Source organism: Cynocephalus volans, chromosome 10 (assembly GCF_027409185.1).
Source record: "Cynocephalus volans isolate mCynVol1 chromosome 10, mCynVol1.pri, whole genome shotgun sequence".
Classification (NCBI taxonomy): Eukaryota; Metazoa; Chordata; class Mammalia; order Dermoptera; family Cynocephalidae; genus Cynocephalus; species Cynocephalus volans.
In genome coordinates this window covers 47,130,137-47,150,465 of record NC_084469.1, presented here as the reverse complement: position 1 = coordinate 47,150,465, position 20,329 = coordinate 47,130,137, and the positions used below count along the sequence as shown (strand labels likewise).

Below are 20,329 nucleotides of genomic sequence, written 5' to 3'. Positions count from 1 at the left end.
CAGTGACTGATTTTATTGCTCGCCTTTGTTGGCGTTAGATTTTTTCATGTAGTCAGAACCTGGTTGAAGGGCATGTTTGGACGAGATGCGTTTTTTGTTGTTTTCGTTCGCTCCCCATTTTCAGCCCTCTTTGTCCTGCTCTGCGCTCTCTAGTGTTTGGCGGCATTCTGGTCATCTCTACCGGGCTGCCGTGGAGCCCCGTCCAGAACCAGGCCTGGCGTGGCGGTGTGGTCACTTGGGTGGGCAAAGGCTGCCTCTCCAAGTTCCTCGTCCCGCCTGGCCTGTGTCCTCCATCCTACCTAGGCTGCTGCTCCAGAGGACACGAGGAGACCGCTGCTTTCTTTCGGGAATGACTCCTCCTACCTTCAAGCAGTGATGGTGGGTCTCACTCTGTCCTTTGTGGCTGTGTTTGGCCCCGGAACCTTGTAGGACCCAAGCTTACACTTCCGTTGCCTGTATTGAGATCCTGAGCACGGGAGGCTCAAGCCGAACACTTACCCCTTCTGTGTTTCTGTCCCGTATCTATTCAAAGAAATAGTGATGTTATTTTTCAGCTTGCCTGCATCTTTTTTGGTTTTCTCTTTTTATGTTTCTCCTCTCGTTGCTGTGTGTTTGTTGCAGAGAGAATCCATCAAAGAGTGAATTTATTGTGTCATCTTAACTGGAAGTGATGTGGGCTGAGAGTTTAAAGGAAATAAAGTTAGATACAGTATTTGGTTTTACATAGTACTAAAAGCTAACCACAAGAATGCTTTTCTGCGTGAGTTCAGTGACCCAGAGCATACAGTTATTTAAACTCCATCTGAGGTTTGCAGGCCCAAAAAGATGGGTGGGATTAAGCAGCTGGGATTCATTAGGATGCTATGGTTCTCCACAAAGATTTCGTCTTGTATTTTTCATTTTGATGGTAATTTTAAAAAATTCATGTTTCCAAACACCTAAATGCCTGCAGTTTTAACCAAATAATGTCTTAAAATGTCAATTCTTGCAGTTGTATTTGTATTGGTCCTGAGTAGCACTACTTGAAATATAGGGAGATAATACAAAAGAACAGAGGCGAAAATGTAAATGACATGTTTGAGCTAAGTAAGAGATTGCTGTTTCATAGTAATTCCAAAGAGGACAGTGGTGGGCAGATTACCAGTGGACTCAACAGAACGTGCCTGTAGTAGTCAGTGCCAAGTCCGTGTAGCTCGTCCAACTCAAGTATCAGTGACGGCATCGTTGACCGCATTCAGTTACTTTTGTCAGTTTAAATTTTATTCATTTTGTAGATTTGTTAGCATTTAATCTGTACATTTTTAATTTTTTATTTGTATAAGAGTTACAAGCATGAGCGTTTTTACAGGTTTGCCTTTATTAACATTTAACTAATGGAATAAAAATGATTTTAGGCAGTATTGTTAGCGCCCAACAGCTTTCATTTTAAGTTTGAGAAACAGATCAGGTGGTGACTTTAACTCTTCTTATGCAGTGCCGTGAGCATCCTGTGTTTGGTTTTCATGTTTCTGCCTGGCTTGCTCCTGCTCACACTTCATGATTTTGTTTAGCTCAGGTGTTGTTTCTGCCTGGAGTATCTGACACCTCTGTGCTGGGTCAGTGCCCAGTCCTGATGCTATCTGCGTTTCCTTCTCTCCCAGCCCTTCCCACAAGGTGTTAAGTTTTATCTGTTTACCGGTCCAGATTTCGTCATTAGCCACAGGTGGCTTGAGAGCAGGGAATGCTGTCATCTTTTTGTCTGCAATGATTTTCAGAGTTTCTGTTGTAAAATAGGCCCCTTATAAATGTGTGGGCTTCTTCGTTTTTTTGATTTTTAGTCATAAATTACTAGTGGAACTGAGGGTGAAAAGAGGCAGAAAGAACTTGGAATGAGGTTACTAGTGACAAAGGCAAGAAGAAAATGTCTAATATTTTTATAACCAGTGTGCTCCTCAGCTCGTTTTCCTAGCTGGTCTAAGCAAAAGCCAGCAACTTCATGTCAGGTAAACAAAGTGAAGACAGGGGTGCAAGGAGAGTAGCAGTCACTGCTCGTAACAGAATGTGTGGGGAGAAGACTGGCTTTTTTGAGTCCTGGTGATTGTTCTTTGGTGCTCGGAAGAGAACAAGGTCGGGAGTTTCTATCTTAGCAGCTCTGACAGCAAGTGCTGTGGCAAAGGGATGTGTCTACTTTGACGCCAGGTCCAAAGGGAAGCTCTTCTCCCCACAGTGCTGGGGACATGGGTGGGAGAATTGCACTCAGCAAACCCCAGAGTTATCTGCTAGATTAAATTTCCCTCATTCTTTGCAAAGTCATCTGAAGAGTGTATATACTCTGCACCTGGATTGAAGCTGCCTCCTCCAATAACTGAGACCCAGATTTTGTTTACAATTGAGGTATGTTTGAAATCATTTGCAAATTTTAGGCCTGTGTTTTTGATTAGATTATCTCAGAGTTAAAACGCTGCTGTCTCAACGTAGAAAAAGCCAGCTCCTCCTAGTGGAACTGTTCTTAAAGCCTCTTTGTTTTTAGTGGGGAGAATATCGTTTGTTTATTTCATTAGCACTTCTTGGGGATAAGAATATTTTATTGTGACTTAAAAAAAGCCACAAGGGGGTAAACTAACCAATCTTATTTAAAATAATGAAGCAAAGAAACATTGCCTTTCAGCAAATTAAAAATGCTAGTATCAGGCCTTCAGCAAGGAAAAAGAATGTTGTCAAGCTTAAGTGTAGTTCAACATAATTTCTTAATTTTATATTTGATTATATTGGGGGGTTAAATATATTCCTGTAAGGCCATTGTGTTTCTAGTTGATGACATCGGTTGGAGGCTATATATTTGATCGGTTTTTCTTCTTACACAAACAGTGTATTTCGTAGCATTCTGTCTGTGTGTCTCTTGTTTGGTGCTTATTTCATAAGAAAACAGACTTTAGCTGACTCATGCTCGGGGGAAACGGAAGAAACGTAGTGCTCCAGGCTGCCACTTTGAGAAGGTTGTGGCTTGTATCTGGCATGTATAGACTGACCTCTCATACCTCTGGCTTGAGGATGTTTCACACCAAAGGAAAGCAGTTTCAAACTCTCTTGGTTCCCTGACAGGTACCATATACAGCTGTTTTCGATATTGTGTGGTTTATAATGAGCTTTGTTTTAAATGTTAGCGATCTGGGAGCTATATGTGCTCCCAGCATAAAATCAGTCAGGATTTTTTCTATATTCATCTTTCCTCTACAGCTGCCTTGGTGGGTTAGTTTACTTATTTATTTTTTCACACATTTGTTCAATACCTATTTATCAAGCTCCTACTATGTGCCAGGTACTGTGCATGTCTGTGGTTTTCAGAAGTGCTCAGCACATAGGTTCTGAGGAGATGTGTCAGCTAAGTGTCTTCAACTGCAGGTAACAGAAAACCCAATGACAGGTAGCTTAAGCAAAAGGGGAAATTCCGTGGCTGGCGCTCTCGTTGCCTCAGCTGTGCTAGTGAGGACGCAGAGCCATCTCTCTGCTCTGCCACCTGCAGCTTTGCTGACCAGTCCTCTCAAGACTCCACACTCCTCCTGGTCCCAAGGGGACTTCTCCCGTTCTAGGTGTCACGGGAAGACTGGAGTATCTAATACGAAAAGCAGTGAACTTATTTAAAATTGGGGAAAACTCTCAGAAACTCTATGCCCATTCTTACAGCTGGTAGGAGGGCAAATGGAGATGCAATGACTGATCTGTACCCACCATTCTCAAAATGTGGCTCAGGGACCCTTGGGTGTCCCTGAGACCCTTTCAGGAGGTTCACAAGGGCAAAACTATTTTCGTGATAATGCTGAGACATTACTTGCCATCTCCGCTCTGATTCTCTTGCTAGTGCACAGTGTCGTCAGGAGGTTATGTGATGGGTGGTGATGTCACTCTGGCGGCTAATGGGACGTGTGCTTGTGTATTCCTGTATTTTAAATTTTTTCTCAGTTTTAATTTCTAATGTGGCAAACATTGAAACAAAAGCTCTTTGAGGTCCTCAGTAATATTCAAGAATATACAGGGGTCCTGAGAACGAAACGATTGAGATCCACTGGACTGCATGAATCAAGATTTACTGCTGGCAGTTGGGGGAGATCCCAGCCTCCTCTAAGACATGTGGCTGTGAGATTCCTGGACAAGACCGATTCTCCAAACAAAGAAGAAGCAGAGGGCTTAGGGCTGCTCAGTGGTCAGCCAGCAGTGTGTGCGGTGCTGCCGTGAAGGGCAGGCCCTGGAGGGCAGGCGCTGCGGGAGCAGGGTGTTATAGCTCCAGGCCCTGCCCCTGCTTGGTGGGGCTGTGGCTGGAGCCACTCCAGCTTTGTCGTTTTGTTTTGTTTTTGTGGTAAAATATAAATAACATGAAATGTAATCATTTAAACCATTTTAAGTATAAATTCAATGGCATTAATTACATTCGCATTGTTGTGTAACCATCAGCACCGTCCATCTCCAGAACTTTTCCATCTTCACAGAGGGAAAACTCCGTACCCCTTAAGCAATGACTCTTCATTACTCCCTCCCCCATGAATGAGTGAATTTGTCTCTATGAACTTGACTGCTGTAGTACCTCGTATGAGTGGAGTCATACAGTGTTTGGCCTTCTGCATCTGGTTGATTTCATTGAGCATAGTGTTCTCAAGGTTTATCCACGTATGTATCAGAATTTCATTCCTTCTAAAGGCTGAATAACATTCCGTCGTATGTATGTATATGACACTTTGTGTATCTCTTGTACCTGTTGATGGATGTTTGGGTTGCTCCCGCCTTGTGTCTATTGTGAATGTTGCTGCTGTAAGTGTTGGTATACAAATATACCAACATTTGAGACCCTGCTTTTCATTCTTCTGAATATAAACCTGGAAGTGGAATTGATGCATCATGTGGCAATTCTATTTTTAATTTTTTGGAAGCCGCCACACGGTCTTCCACAGCAGCGACTCTGTTCTACTTTCCCATCAGCAGTGCACAGAGGCTCCAGTTTCTTTACATCCTCACCAGCACTTGTTATTTTTTGTTTTTTTTTTTGATAACCCTAGTGGGTGTGAGGTGGTGTCTCATTGTGGTTTTGATTTGCATTTCCCTAATGATTAGTCTATATGTTTTGTATGTTGAACTTTTACACGAGGTTTCATTTTATAAAAAGATTTTAATAGAAGCTTTAAATTCCTGCTCTTATTCCCTGTGCCATTGTAGTCCCTGTTGCCGTCCTAGATATTTACCCACTGCACTGGTTTGTAAGGTATGGAAATTACCTCACTGCTCATGATTAACTTATAATAACTGTTTAAGAATTTCTCACACTATTCAAAATGTAGCCCTGGCTACTCTAATTTGCATGCATAGCTTTATAGATATTATTTCCTACTTGTTGTGAAAGAAACAATGATTAAGACTAAATGACTTTTAAAATTATCTTTCCTTTACATCTGTGACAATTGTAATATTTGACAGGACTTTAAAGGTACTAGATTGATCATCATATCAACTCTGTGGGGATTATTTTTAGACTTATCAGAGAACCTAAAAAAGGTTGAGTTCTAAGGTGTCCCTAGAAAGGACAGCCATTTGAGATATGAAAGTGTCCTTCAACAGCAGTGCTAACAGAAAACCTGAAAAATCTCAGGTTAAATTATAGAATGGATTTTCCATCCTGAAAAAAATCATTAATTAGGAGAGGGAAATAATGTCACATAATGTTAAATGAGAGGCTGGACTTGCTGGCACAGGCCGTTCCTGGTCACTAGCCCCAGCACTGTGGCCGAATGGACGTCCTGCACAGCCCAGCCCTGCCTGGGCCTGCAGGGTCTCCTTTGTAGCCAGTTGCTTGAATGCTCAGGTGTTTGCATGGAATTTTATTTCTTGCTTTCTGAAAGATAATTGGAAAGATAAAGAGTTGTCCCTTGGCAGGCTCTTACACTTCTTGATTTATAAATGAGGAGAAATGGTTATGTTTGTTTGCTTTTAATGAATTAGGATACTTTGCATTCTTCCGACACTAGCTGGAGTATTTCGATGTTTTATTTCCTTCTTCCACTCTAGTGAATTGTGCTTGAGCCCTGTGTTCCTTGTGAAGCACATTTCCCATGGAGGTTTTGAATATGTCCTTCTCCTAGAGGACACACATCACCAAAATGAGGAAACTTTTAGCCCCGAGGTATCTTGTCCCCGGCTGAAGTTTGGATCCGAGCCTCCTTATCTCAGACTGTGAGCCCTCATGGACGTGGACGGTGGTGGGTCTTTGCACCGTGCTGATGTGGGTTCATAGAAGAGTATGCAGCAGGCAGCAGCAGCAGCAGCATGGGGCCATCCATGAACGAGAGCAGGAAGGCAAGTGCAGCCGTCCTGCGCAGACTCATCCGAGCAGGCCCTTTTCCATGTCTCCTTGTGTGCTCGACTGCGCTGCCTTCCCTTGTCACTGAGTCCCCCCTGCCCTCCTGCTTCTAAGATCCCCTCTGACCCGGCTGGAAACAGGGACACAAATAAGCATGCTGGGACCCTTCACTAGCCGCCTGTTTCCATTCTGGCGTCCGGGTCTGCTCGTAGGACTTCACATAAGAATTTCTGAAGGTCATTTTATTTTCTCCTGGAAATCCATACTGAGGGAACTAACAAGTTCTGTTTTTTTTAGTGCACATATGTGGAGAAGGTGAAATCATGGTTTATTTTGATTCCTTAGGGACTAGGTAAATGTGCTAAGAGAAATTACTCCAGAAATGGAAAATGTGGATTTCCTTCTGATTTTCCATACTGTTTGCTTTTGCTTCATTAGTATGTGCAGTGCATGTGCAAAATACTTGTTAAAATCCTGGGTTTTAAAGGAGTATGTTTTGAACATCCACCTTTCTTTTATTTTGTAAATAAAAGATGCTAAACAGTGTTTCTTTAGGAGCTCATAATGAAATGAATTTGGGCATAGACAATTTGGGCAGAATCATAAGAAAGTTAAGGATTTACATTTGGAGCAAGATAAAGGATTTTGGTATTGATCAGAAAATGTATAGTCAGTTCTCAATTGTCTAATAGGTTTGCAGATGAACTGGGATAAAAAATTAATGCATTTGTAAAAAAAAAAAAAGTTGAAATTGCTGTAAATCTGAAGAATCAGCCCCATTTTACAAGGTGTGCATTTTTTTGGAGCTTCATAGAAGCTTCCCATTGTCTCCTTGAGCATGGCGTCACCTCCTTCCTCCCTGAGTAGCAAGTCAGATGTCCCTCCCTCCCTGTGACAGTAGCCCTCTGGGGGTAAAGCAGTAGCCACATAGCTAAGGTAGGGGGTCCGGGAAGAAGGCTATGGATTTATCCTCCTCTGAACCGAGACTGGGAAAATGGAGCCATTGTTTGAAGATAGGAAGGAAAAAGAGAAAGCAAGCACTAGCAGGATTGTCTCTCTGCCCCATTCTGGTGGTTTTAATATTTTCAAACAGAGAACTCAGGCAAAAAATAGAAAATACATACTATTTCAACAATTTAAAACATTTTGTTGTATTCATCAAGTACTTTATGTCTTGATTAGCATTTATAAACTATAATACTTTTTTTTCCCTTACCTTTGTAATAATGATGGTAAGGAAATGTGGTATTTGGTAAATGTGTATCTAGAAATATTTTTTTAATTGTGGAAAGTAACATTGAAAAGCACATAAACATGATTTGCACTTTAATGAATTATTAAAATGTCAATATATATGTTACTGCCCTCCAGGTCAAGAAACACAGCACTGCCAGCATCTGCAGAGTCATTCACACACACCTTCCCAGTGGTACTTCTTCCCTTCCTCTAAGGGTTACAGGCTTCCTGACTTTTTTTTTTTTTTTTTTGTCTTCTTTTTGTGACCGGTAAGGGGATCGCAACCCTTGGCTTGGTGTCGTCCGTACCGTGCTCAGCCAGTGAGTGAACTGGCCATTCCTATATAGGATCCGAACCCGTGGCAGGAGTGCAGCTGCGCTCCCAAGCGCTGCACTCTCCCGAGTGCGCCACGGGGCCGGCCCCTGACTTTTTAATGATAATCACTACCGTTTAGTTTTATCTGTTTTTGAACTTTATGTACATGGAATCATATCTTCTGTATTCTTGTGGGTTGGTTTCTTTTTCTCAATGTTATGATTGCCCATTCATCTCTGTGCCCATAGTGGTAGTGTCTACATTTTCATTGCTGCATAGTATTCCACTGTTGGAATATACCACATTTTATTTATTTGTTCTACTCTTGATTGGTATGTGGCTGTTTAAGTTTGGGTCTATTATGAATAATGCTGCTGTGAATACTGGTAGTATACATACGTACTTTATAAGCTTGGAGTTTTCTTTGAGGGAAAGTTTGTAATTTGTGGATTTTTGTATTTTATTTACTGAGAGGTGTGTTAAATTTCCCACTATGATTGGAATTGATTATTTCTCCTTATAATTGTGTCCATTTTTGTGTTCTGTTTTGAGTCTTATATTTTGTTTTGTATTTCCACATTATTAGGTGCATAAAAATTTCGAATTGTTACATCTTCTTGGTGAATTGAACATTTTTATCATTATGAAGTGACTCTGTTTACCTCTAATAATGTTTTGCTCTGAGTCTGTTTAATACTTTTATTTATTTCATTCCTTTGGTTCGTTTTGAGTGGCATTGTTTTTTCCCCTATTATTTTTTTAACCTCCCTGTATTACTGTAACTACAGAGGTGTCTTTTGTAATAGTGGATAGTTTTTTTTTTGTTTTTAATTCAAAACTGATAATCTTTTTTTTTTCTTAGAGATTTAATCTATTTGCATATAGTGTAATTACTGGTATATTTGAGTTTAAATCTACCCTCTTTACTATGTGCTTTCTATTTATCTATTCTCCATTCTTTTTTTCCCCTTCCTATCTTGCCCTTTTTGGGGGTTGATTAAGTGGTTTTTAATTATAAATTTTTCTGCTCTGATAACTTGGAAATTATATACTGCCTTATAGTATTTTATAATGGATATCCTAGAAATTATAATATGCATTCTTCAGTTATTAAAGTTTAATGTTAACTCTTTCATACTCCTTTTCCTGGATAATGCAGGGAACCTTAGAATTCTTAACTTTATTCTCCTGGCTTATATATTATTATTTTTCTATATTAATTTCTGTGTATATTTAAAACCCCAAAGATACTATTATTCTTGTTTTATATTGTTTCTATTAATTTATATTTTCCCACATATATCATTTTTGTTATTTTTAAGTTCTCAACAACCCCAGATCTGGGATCATTTTCCATTTGCCTGAAGAGCATCCTTTATAGCAGGTTTACTGCTGGCAAATTCTTATAGTTTTAGTTTTTCAGAAGGGCTTTATTTCATCTTTGTTTTTGAAGAGTATTTTAGCTAGGTATAGCGTTCTAGGTTGGCCCCTTTTTCCTTTCCTTGCAGTAAGGATATGTTTTCTAGTCTTTTCACTATATTTCTATGTATCTTACTCATTTTTATGTATTTTCCCATTGTTTTGACTTTTCATGTTGACTTCTGGATAGTTTCTTCTGGTCCATCTTCCAAGTTCACTAATTCTGTACTCATCTGGGTCTAATCAGCTGTTGAACCCATCTATTGAGTTCTTAATTTCAGTTATTTGTTTTTCAGTTCTAGAATTTCTCCTTGATTCTTTTTTACTGACAGGATCATTCTTTTGTAGTTTTCAGTCCCTTCATGAAAATTTTACTTTTATCTTCACAAGTGACCCTCTTAGTTATTTTCTAGTGTTTGTCTAGTCGTTGAACTGTCTGGAGTACCTTTGTTTTGGTTTCTTTGGCTCTTGTTCTTTGTTTTTGGGTTCTTGTTCATGTGTTTTTTTCTTCGTGTGTGCTTGATTGTCTCTGTGTGCTTTTTATTGTATTAGGAATATTATTTTTAGAAATAATATGAAATGTAGAATGAATGATGTCCTCCTCCTCTGGAGAGGATCTTTGTTTGCATCGTCCAGGCACCTGGCAGCACTAGCCATCTGGGACCACTTCAGTTGGTTTCACAGTTCGGCTGGAGTCCACATACAGGCCGGTTTCCTTCTGGGTCGTGCATCCGCTCAGGGTGCAGCTTTATGGGCCCCAACCTGAAGTGTGGGATGGTTTTCCAAGACCTCACTGTGGCAGGCCTGGCCTCACACTTTTAACTCTAGCAAGGGTGTCAAAGGAGCTTCTATGCCTTTTAACCACTTCTTCAGGATCAGAAAATGCCTCCCTAGGCCTTTGCAACCTGTGTGCCAGGATCTTTCTCGGATAATTCTGCACCGTCTTTATGATTCTTTCGATAATCTCTGGATTATGTTTTTACATTTCATGTAGCCTTATGGAATAACTTTCAGTGGGAAGGTTGATCTCATGAACAGAGTCTACAGTTATCTGAAGCAGAACCGCAGTTGGATGTGATTTAACTGAGTGCACTTACGTTAAATATATTCTGAACTGTACCTTTGTTTGCCTCACCTGTCCTGGCTAATCAGAAGACCTTGTCATAGACTTTCTTCCAACTGTGTTAGAGTAGCTAGAACAGCCAGATGAAACATCTTTTGAAGACGTTGGGAAACTGTGAATGTATTCAGGACTTGAGGGATTAAGATCCCACAGCGAAGGGTACAGCATTCTGAGCGGTGTTCTGTAGCAGCTTTTCCCCCTTGGGGCATTTGCCATTTCCTAAGAGGAGGAACAGACCGAGAACCTGGACGAGGTGTACGCTGCTTAACGTCAGAGAAGCTAGCAGAACTTTTGGCAGTTTCACAAGTTGGAGGGACATGCATTGGAGTTCTGGAGGAAAGCATTGTTGATCTGACTTCCTAAAAAAATCACTATTTTTCTACCTCTTATGGATTTAAAATAATCATCAGTGGCTCCTCAAACCATTAGGATCCATTGAAGGATCAAATGAAGAGGTTGATGGTAAACTTTATAATGGATGGATTAAGTTGACAATACCTGAATTCACTGATCAATTTCAACATTACGAAACATGGGAGAATCAAACATTATGTGCCTTCTGATTTGATTTAAAGTGCAGAACAGCATGAATGAAGTATTCTTGAAAAAGAATTGAGCCTGAATCTAACCAAGCCTCTAGATCATTGAGTTTGCAGGAAATACATGGGATAGCTAAACTTGTTAACCACCACCACAGCGATGCAATTAGCCAAATGCAGAGGTATTAGAGGTTCTATAGGCCAAATGTCTTGGTTTCCTCGGGGGATAAATGATACGAAAGGATAAAATAACGAAAGAGTTATACTTGGTACAAGTTAAAGGAAAAATATCAATATTGGCCATATGCAGTGTGTGGATCCTGATGTGAATAAGCCAATGATATGAACAAATACAGAGGGAAAATTTAAAGACATTTGAACATAGATGGGCTATTAGATGATATTTTTGGTTTTATTGTGTTAAAGAGTTATTGTATTTAAGTTTCTTCAAGTTCTTATATAAATCAAAGTATTTTGGGTAAAATGATATAATGTCTATGGTTTGCTTTAGGTGGAAAAAATTGATAATTGTTTGAACTGGTTAATGGATATATAGGGGTCCTGCTTGGCTGTTTTATCTATATTTTTTGTATATTTTAAATATTCATTAAACAGTTACAAAAAAAATCAAAAAAGAAACATCATCAACAAAACTGCACTGTACAGCAGGGCTTGTGTTGTAGTGAGACTCGTAAACTGTGCTCCTCTGTGGTGGATGTCTGCGCTTTTGAGTGGTGCCAGACCAGACAAATGAGGATAAACATCGTTTTATCTGCGTGGCATATTTCCTGGCTGTTAGCTCTGTCTGTTAGACCTCTGTAACTCCCTGACTTCTAAGGATGCACACTTTGATCCATAGTCTCACCAAGACCATGTAGAAAGGAAGAAGGGCAATTCTTCATGGCAAAAGTGTGGAGTACATATATCAAAAACAGGAAAGAGGTGCTGGGGGAGCCAGACCCACAGATGTACATGCATTTTCACTTGTTGGGCTACTCAGGACATTCAAACCTACTGCTTTCCACACACACAATTTTAAAAACATTTCCAGCTAACATAATTTAGCTTTCTCTTCCTTCAAAAAGGGAGATAATCCAGAGTTATACCCGGTTAATGCATCTAGCTTCAATTCCAGGAGTTCTGGATAATGTCAGTTCCTCTTCCCATGTCTATTATATTCTGTAAATTATAGACTAAATGGAAAATTTGTCTACTAATAATATACTCTATATGTGCAGTAATGGGGTGGGAAATATGAAAGAGAAGAGAATTTTAAAAAATTTTTATGACAGTAGCAAGCAAATACGGATAGTGTCTAGAAACCTCGCTTGCACATTTTGACCAACAGGAATAATTGCACATGATGATGGGGTACTGCTGGGCACACCCTGCCTTGTGCCTTGGAAGATCTACACAGTTGCTGAGGCCTGCTGTAGGCTCTTCCCAGAGTCCAGGTCTCCCACGTGCTAAACAGCTCTGGACGTGCCGGGTGTTTGAGCATGGGGCAGCTGTGCAGTGACTCTTGCTCTTGGCCCCAATAGTTTTTATTGCCAGGCCAAGAATAAGCAGGTAAATGGTCTAAAGCCCATGCAGTATAAGTTGCCTTCAGAATTCTGGAGATATCAGATGAACATTTTGAGCATGAGTCAGGGGCCATGATTGCAGCAGATGCCTCTTAGAAGGTGTAAGGTAAAGCAGTTATCACTCACTTTATGTTTTGTTTATTAATTTTGAGTAAGCAATTAGTATGTATGGCATTACATTGAAAAGATACAAAAAAATGCTCAGAGAAAACTAAGTTTTTTTCCTGCACTTATCATCCAGCCATGCAGGTCTCTTACTGAAGGCAACCACTGGTGCTGGTTTCTTGTGTTTCCTCATTTTAGGGGGAATACCCTGACTTGGCACAGACCGTGGGATCGCAAGAAACTTCCTGAAGTGGCAGGCCCCTGTATGTTCAGTATTCCACCATTTGGAATACATGCAAGACACCCGCATCTTCCTGCTCCCCAGGCTCTATCAGCCTGGAAATCTTCAGTAAACCAATGTAGATGTAATGAGTCCAGTGTAATTTGCTGTGTTCTGAGTTGATATTGCTGAGACACGTGAACGTGAGCTGCTTTCTTGTGTCCTCAGTTTATCTCAGTGGAGAAATGTATTTACCAGCTTGATAATTGCATTCTAGGCACCAAGGGTGGTACTAATTTGCTCCAGTGAGGACCCACATCTGAAAGTGCAGCTTGAGTTGGAGTCACCCTTTGATTATGCTTTTGATAACTGAATGTCTTTTTCCCCGTGGGTCCCTCAGTTGTGGAGGTGGGGTTCTCTGCAGATCACAGCGGGTCGGGGGGTGAGGCATGGTTGTGGATTGAGTGGCTTTCACTTGGTTCTTTCTACTAGAAGAGCATAATGAGTTGGGGGCCCTGATTGCAGGAGATACCGCATTGATTTGTATTATCCTCTTGTTCCGTCGACTTCTGGTTTCCAGATACCCAAAATGAACAGAAGTTTCATTGCCATTTTCCCTTTCTTGGCTTAATAACCAATTTTGTTTTTTTGTTTTTTTTGTTTTTTTGTCTTTTTCGTGACCGGCACTCAGCCAGTGAGTGCACCGGCCATTCCTATATAGGATCCGAACCCGCGGCAGGAGTGTCGTTGTGCTCCCAGCGCCGCACTCTCCCAAGTGCGCCACGGGCTCGGCCCACCAATTTTGTTTTTAAGGGTGACATAATTTCTTATTTTTTTAAATATATATATTTTTATTGGTTATGAATATTCATGAAATACAAAGCTGGTCGTTACCAGTCGGGCCCAAGATGTGAAGGCCAGATCCATGCTGGTGGCATACCTGTTACCACAAATAGCATTTGTACCCCGTGTCCCCCACCCAGTTAGCCCCAACCTCCCTCCCCCTCTTCCACCCACACCACTCTGTAGCCCAAAGAATGTTCTCTCCCTCGGCAAGTCCAGCACACTACTCTGGTCTTTCCTTCCCTCTGTCTTTCTCTCTTAGCTCCCACATGAGTGATCACATGTGGTATTTATCCCTCTATGCTTTGCTTATTTCACTCAATGTAAGTTTCTCCAGGTTCATCCATGTTGTTGCAAATGGAAGAATTTCATTCTTTTTTATGACTGAGTAGTATTCCATGGTGTATATATACCACAGTTTCCTTATCCAGTCATCCATCGATGGATACTTAGGTTGGTTCCATGTCTTGGCTATTGTAAACAGAACTGCAATGAACATGGGAGTGCAGACATCCCTTCGACATGATGATTTCCATTGCTCTGGGTATATACTCAGATGTGAGATTGCTGGATCGTATGGAAGATCTATCTGTAGTTGTTTGAGAAGCCTCCATAATGTTTTCCATAGTGGTTGTACTAATTTACAGTCTCACCAATAGTGCAGGAGTGTTCCCTTCTCTCCACACCCTCGCCAGCATTTTGTTATTCACCGTCTTTTTGATTATAGCCAGTCTAACAGTGGTGAGGTGGTATCTCAATGTAGTTTTAATTTGCATTTCCCTGATGACTAGTGATGTTGAGCATTTTTTCATGTACCAATAACCAATTCTAAAGTCCCCTCTTCTCTCCAAAGGTCTATTGCCTGCAGATCACCTATGACTATCAGTATTTTCTTTGATTGAAAACCACAGAAACCAACAGTGATTAACTTAAGTGAAAAAAAATTTACTGGAAGGCCCCTGGGTAGCTGACAGAATCAAAGAGCGTGCTGAAAAATCATACCTTGGAAGCTTCCGGTTTCTGTTCCACATGTAAGGAACTTGGAAGTTGCTACTACCTTCTAACAACAAGTAAAAAGCTGAACTGAAAAACCAACAGCTCTTCTTAGATCTGTAAGAGAGGTGAGGTCACAGGGCAAACTGCTGCCTCCAAAATTGAAGAGAAGACAGGCAAGTGCAGAGAATTACAACGTATTGGAGCAGAAACCTCCTTAGGAACCCGTGCTGGGGTGGGAATACCTGAACCATAACTGCCTAATTGCTGGAAGCTCAGTGTGGATGAGTCTGCGAGTTAAAAACTCCAGGGGGATCCAGCCATAGGAGAGCCCCCACGCTTTTGTGAGTTTTGCCTCCAGGAGGCTCACTCAGGTTCTCATCGTAAATATTGGAAGAAAATTCCCTTATGCTTCTGGCAGGTGGAGAAGAAAAGGAACCATTTTGAAATATGCCAGAGCACTCTGTTCTCCTTAGCAAGGAAAAACTAGTTAACCAGGGGCTAACCAGCTGGGGTTTTATTTGAGCCTACCTGACCTGGGAGGAGGGTAATACCCAATTCCAACTTACTCTCGCCACCCTGTCCCAACTAAGGGGGGATGGAGTGGGAGTGGGAGTGGGAGGAAAAACTGAGAAACACTTGTGAACTGCAGGGTGTAGAGGCCGTGTGAAAGGGCTTCAGGATGCTTCCCTCCCTGCACCTTACCATCACATTACTAATGGCTTATTTACAGCAGTTCCTTTTACGTGGTGTGTAATGTCCAGCTCTCAAGAAAAAATTGCAAGGCATACTACAAGGTGTAAAGCTGTGGGGACTATGCCAGTTGTCATGTTACAGCAATAGCCATGCCAGTTATGTGGCTAGGGAATTCATAATTAAAGCCAAAATGTTTCATTATTTTACTTATACTGTTTCCATTTGTATTGTCAGGGCTAGGGTGTAGGGCCCACAGACCCTTCAAACCGATTGTACAGACTGGGTCACAGACCCCTCACATGCCAGGCTGGGTCACCAGACCCCTCACACACAGGTCCACACTAGGTTATTGGGAGAGATCCCAGGAGCCATTGGCAAACGACACAAGCTCAGTCCTCAGCAATGGCAGCAGCAGCTTACAGGTTCAGCAGCTTACAGGTCTGGTGGCGGTGGCATACTCTTGGGGCATCCTGGGGACAATGGTAGTAACAGCTTGCAGCAATAGCCTCCAGCAGCAGTAGTGATCTCCCTGTGGTCCCCCTACCCCCTGCCGGGAGCATGGGGGGGCACAATGGATCAGAGCCACATGTCCTTTATACCTAAGTCCATAACCCAAGACACCTAGGCGCACATACGCAACTACATTAGACAACCAAGGAACACGTGGGCGCATGTGCATATTAACATCAAATGCTTGGCAAGATTCTGAACATCTGAGGGACCCTGACCATTTTCCTATATTTTCCCTACAATATTCTAGGGGTTCCAGTGGATAAAGTAGATAGTGTGCAGGAACAGATGGGCAGTGTAAGCAGAGATGAAAATGCTAAGAAAGAAATGAAGAAAATGCTGGAGATCAAAAACACTAACAGAAGTGAAGAATGTCTTTGGGCTTACTAGTAGATGGGACATGGCTGAGGAAGAATCTCTGAGTTTGAGGGTATCTCAGTAGAATCCACCAAAACTGAAAAGCAGAGAATAAAGGCTGTAAAAAAACAACAGTATCCAAGGACTGGGACAACTACGGAAGGTGTAAATGCATGTAATGGGAATACCAGGAGTGAAAGAAAGACAAGAAATATTTGAAATGGTAGTGTCTGAGAATTTCCCAGTTAATGCCAGAAACCAAACCACTGATCCAAGAAGCTCAAAGAGTACTAAGAGGGATAAAAATCCAGAAAACCGCACCTAAGCATGTTATTTTCAAAGTACAGAAAGTGAAAGATAAAGAAAAAAAATCCTGAAAGAAGCCTAAGGGAAAAAGCACTCTACCTGTAGAGGGGCAAAGAATTGCATCCAGCTTCTCCTCAGAAACCACGTAAGCAAGAAGAGAGCGGAGCGAAACATTTAAAGTGTCGAGAGAAAAACCCTTCCTTACTGAGGACTTGAACAAGAGTAGCTCCTCTGATCTAGACTGAGAGAGCCTTTAAGTAACTCAATTCCACCCTCATCGCAAGGTTCCAATCCCAGCAGAGTCTGATGTGCCCATCATGAGCCATCATCCTGCACTCCGGCTGGTGGCACAGGGAGGGCACTTTGGTTAGCAGACCACCCAAGACCTGATAGAGTGGAGGAAAGGCACTTTCCCAGAGGAACAGGGTATGGTGACCAAAAGAAGGGAGGAGGGACGCTAAACAGACGACACCGACCGGTGACCATCTGGGAGAGCTCAGTGCAGATCAGCAGGGGCGCCACTGGCCTCTGGGGGAGGCCACTTTCCTCTATGAGCTGCAGCCCCAGTGCATTGCGGTGTGCTCAGTGCCTCTGGCTCCCAGCACCGCATGCTGCCATCACAGCCAACGTACCACTGTTTCCACACCGTGCACGCATGGAGACCGTACAAGAGAACGTTCAGGATGCTGTGCCGCAGGATCCCCACACCTGTTTCCACTTCAACCAATCAGTCACATTCCCTTTGCTAAGCAGGTGGTTTGCAATTTTGTTATCATAAAACGTTTCTTGTCTTTTTTTTTTTTAATCAAAAAGTTCTTTAGTTTACTTTTCCTAAATATCTAAACTGACCTGCTTCTAGTGCCATAGAAATACATATAAAATTCATCAATTTGTTTACAGACTTTAGAGCCAGGCCTGGATTCAAATGCCACAGTGATAGGTCTGCTGTGTACTAGCAGTAACTTCCTTTGGATTTTTACATAATCTTTCTTTGGGCAATTATGTAGTTTCTCTGCCTCTGTAAAATGGGGATAATAATAGTACCCATTTCATAGGGTTGCTGTGATGATTAAATTACTCAGTATGCATATAGCATTTAATGTATTGCCAAGAGCATAGTAAGTGCATGCATATATAAACTATTGTTGTTATATTTATAAATTTCACACAAGTAACATAAAAATACTTAATTTTTCTTTTTGTGGGGGAGTTACCTTTAAACATTAAATTGCTTTATCTAGAGAAGCATTTTGCTATGGCATTTCACTTAGAACTGTACTTTGAAAAGTAACAGTGAATTATTCATTCCTCATTCAGTATTATTGAGTGTTTGCCAGGAATGTACTAAGTTCTAGGAAGACAGGAAATTTCCATACCCATGGAGGAAGCAGTAACTAAGAGAACAAATAAATGCCCAGAGCAATACTGATGAGGTAAGAGCTGTGAAGGAATCAGCAGAGAGACCTGGAAGCAGGGAAGGGCTTGTGTGTTCGTGGAGCCAGTGAGAGGCCTGGCCTGGACCATGGAGAGAGGAATTGAGGGAGGTCGGTGGGGGTGCGGGAGCCATGTTTTGCAGGGCCTGATTCAGGACTCCAGTGAGGAGCTGGGGTTTTTCTACAGGAATGTGGATTTCTTTCCAAGGAAGCTGTTGAAGAGGGGTTCTAAGCAGGGGAGTGTGCTGAGTTTGATTTGCATTTGTGGAAGTTGTTTCTGTTCAGCGTGTAGAGAAAATGAACTAGAGGGGCAGGTGGGGCTGTAGAAGACCAGTGGCACGCTCTCGGGGCTGGGCTGGGGTGGTGGCAGTGGAGTGAAGGGAAGCGGGTGTGGTCAAGTCAGATCATGTGTGCTCATTTTGGAGGTGGAATTGACAAGTGTTGGTGATGGCTTAGGTGAGCAGGACGATGAGTCAGGAACAATACCTAGATTTTTGGCTACTAAGTGCCATTTTGACAGTATGCATATAATCCCTTTATTATTGACTTTTTTTTTTTTTCATTTTGGCATGATTCTTCTCAAAACTGTAAATTTTTAAGTATCATCTTAAAACTTTCATCTTCTTGGTTTTAGATTTTTTTTGCATTGCAGGCAAATTGTACAGTCTTAAATTTTCTCTTGTTTTCCTTTTTAGTAATGGAAACCTCCTTTGTTGATATTTTTGGTATTGAATTGCGATTGTTTTACCTGTTAATTACTGTTACTGAAGATTTAAACTCACTTTAATTAGCACTGGCAGAGCAGTCTTTTGAAATGAAGTCTTCCGGTATCCTCCCTGCACCAGGGAAAGGTGAGAGTCTGTGAGGCCTGCACCTGTCCAGAAGCAGCTGTCCCTCCTCTGCCCGCAGCTTCCCACTGGGCGGTGGAGAGGCACGGGATGGGAGGGGCACCTGGGGTTTCCGGGCCCACCTCTGCCTGAACCACACACTCCTTATAACATGGACTTCAGGCGCAGTAAGCCAAACTTATGACATTTTATTTTCTGTCACTTACGACTAGTATGCTTCTCAATGATTGAAATTTATTATATTTTACTAAAATATGGTTGCTTCTTGTGAATGAATTGAGATCAAGTATATAAAGCAGTTTTTAATTAAACTAAGCAGATTGTTTAAGTTGATGCATGTGGAATGAATTAACTTTTTTCTAAGAAATGAAGAGAAACTGGGAAGAAAATTCATTAGACAGTGATCCATAAAGGTTTTTTTTCCCCACACCTAGATGAGAAGCCAGAAATGCATATAAAACATAAGAACTTCAAAAACATTTCTTAGGCACAGACTATTATTAAACACTTGTGGATGTTTTTGATTTTCCGTTACATTAAAATACTCGAATGAACTTTATCTTCAGAACATTTAAAAATAGGTCCATCTTGAAAAGAAGATATAAAATATCAGCTGTGCTTTTGGTACGTAATTAACACGTGCCTATGGAGGTGTAATGACTTCTAGTCTAACGATATTATTCATGGTAAGGAGTTCAGATGGTAAAAATCAGAGCTACAGCTGGGTGACATATTTTTAAATAATTCAAAGATGATTCTGGCATAGAAAGATTGATATTTTAGTCCTTCATAACCCCCTTTACCCAGCAGTGAGAGGTGAAGGCAGTGGCAAAGATCCTTTTTAAAATGCTTCGTTTGTTCCCTTTCTTACAGACTTGACGTGTGCGCACCATTAAAGGGTGAAGGAACTTCATCGTTTGCCTTTTTCTGAGATGGCTCAAGGTTCAGTAGTCCTTGCTTCTGATTATCTGTTTTGGATGCGGAAGCTTTCTGAATGGGGCCAGGCCTCCACTTTGGAAACCCAGCAAGATACCTGTCTGCACCTGCCTCAGTTCCAGGAGTTCCTGAGGCAGATGTATGAAGCCTTAAAAGAGATGGTAAGTGGTAGGCGAAAGTAATGAAATTATTTTGTGACATCAGGAACCCTTCCAGATTCCACCAAGCCAGAGTGCTATCCAGCGTCAGGGACTTGCGGTGTTGCCCGAATGTACTGATGGATTAAAAAGACAAATTACGCATATGTAATACAATTGCTGGTTTCCTTGTCTCTGGCTTAATATGACATCCGTCTTTTCTTCTTGACTAGTTGTATTGTCACAAGAGACTTCCTGACCAAGCAGATTGTTTTTGAATAAACAAGATTTTGATGCTTGTTGTCAGGTAATAAATGGGATTCTTTGGAAGGCCTTTGTGTCCCTGAAATCTTGAATTGTTTGTTGAAATGCTTACCCTTTTCTCAACCCTGTTCTCAGAGAGCTCTC

General features: G+C 41.4%; 1 protein-coding gene across 1 annotated transcript in view; it reads left to right on the top strand.

Annotated features, from left to right (window-relative positions):
• FANCC (FA complementation group C) overlaps positions 1-20,329 on the top strand; it is a 201,729-nt gene that overhangs the window by 46,829 nt on the left and 134,571 nt on the right. The window contains exon 2 of the mRNA XM_063112402.1: positions 19,722-19,945. Within this exon, the coding sequence (XP_062968472.1) occupies positions 19,781-19,945 (165 nt within the window). The 5' untranslated portion in view covers positions 19,722-19,780. The remainder of the gene's footprint in view (positions 1-19,721; positions 19,946-20,329) is intronic.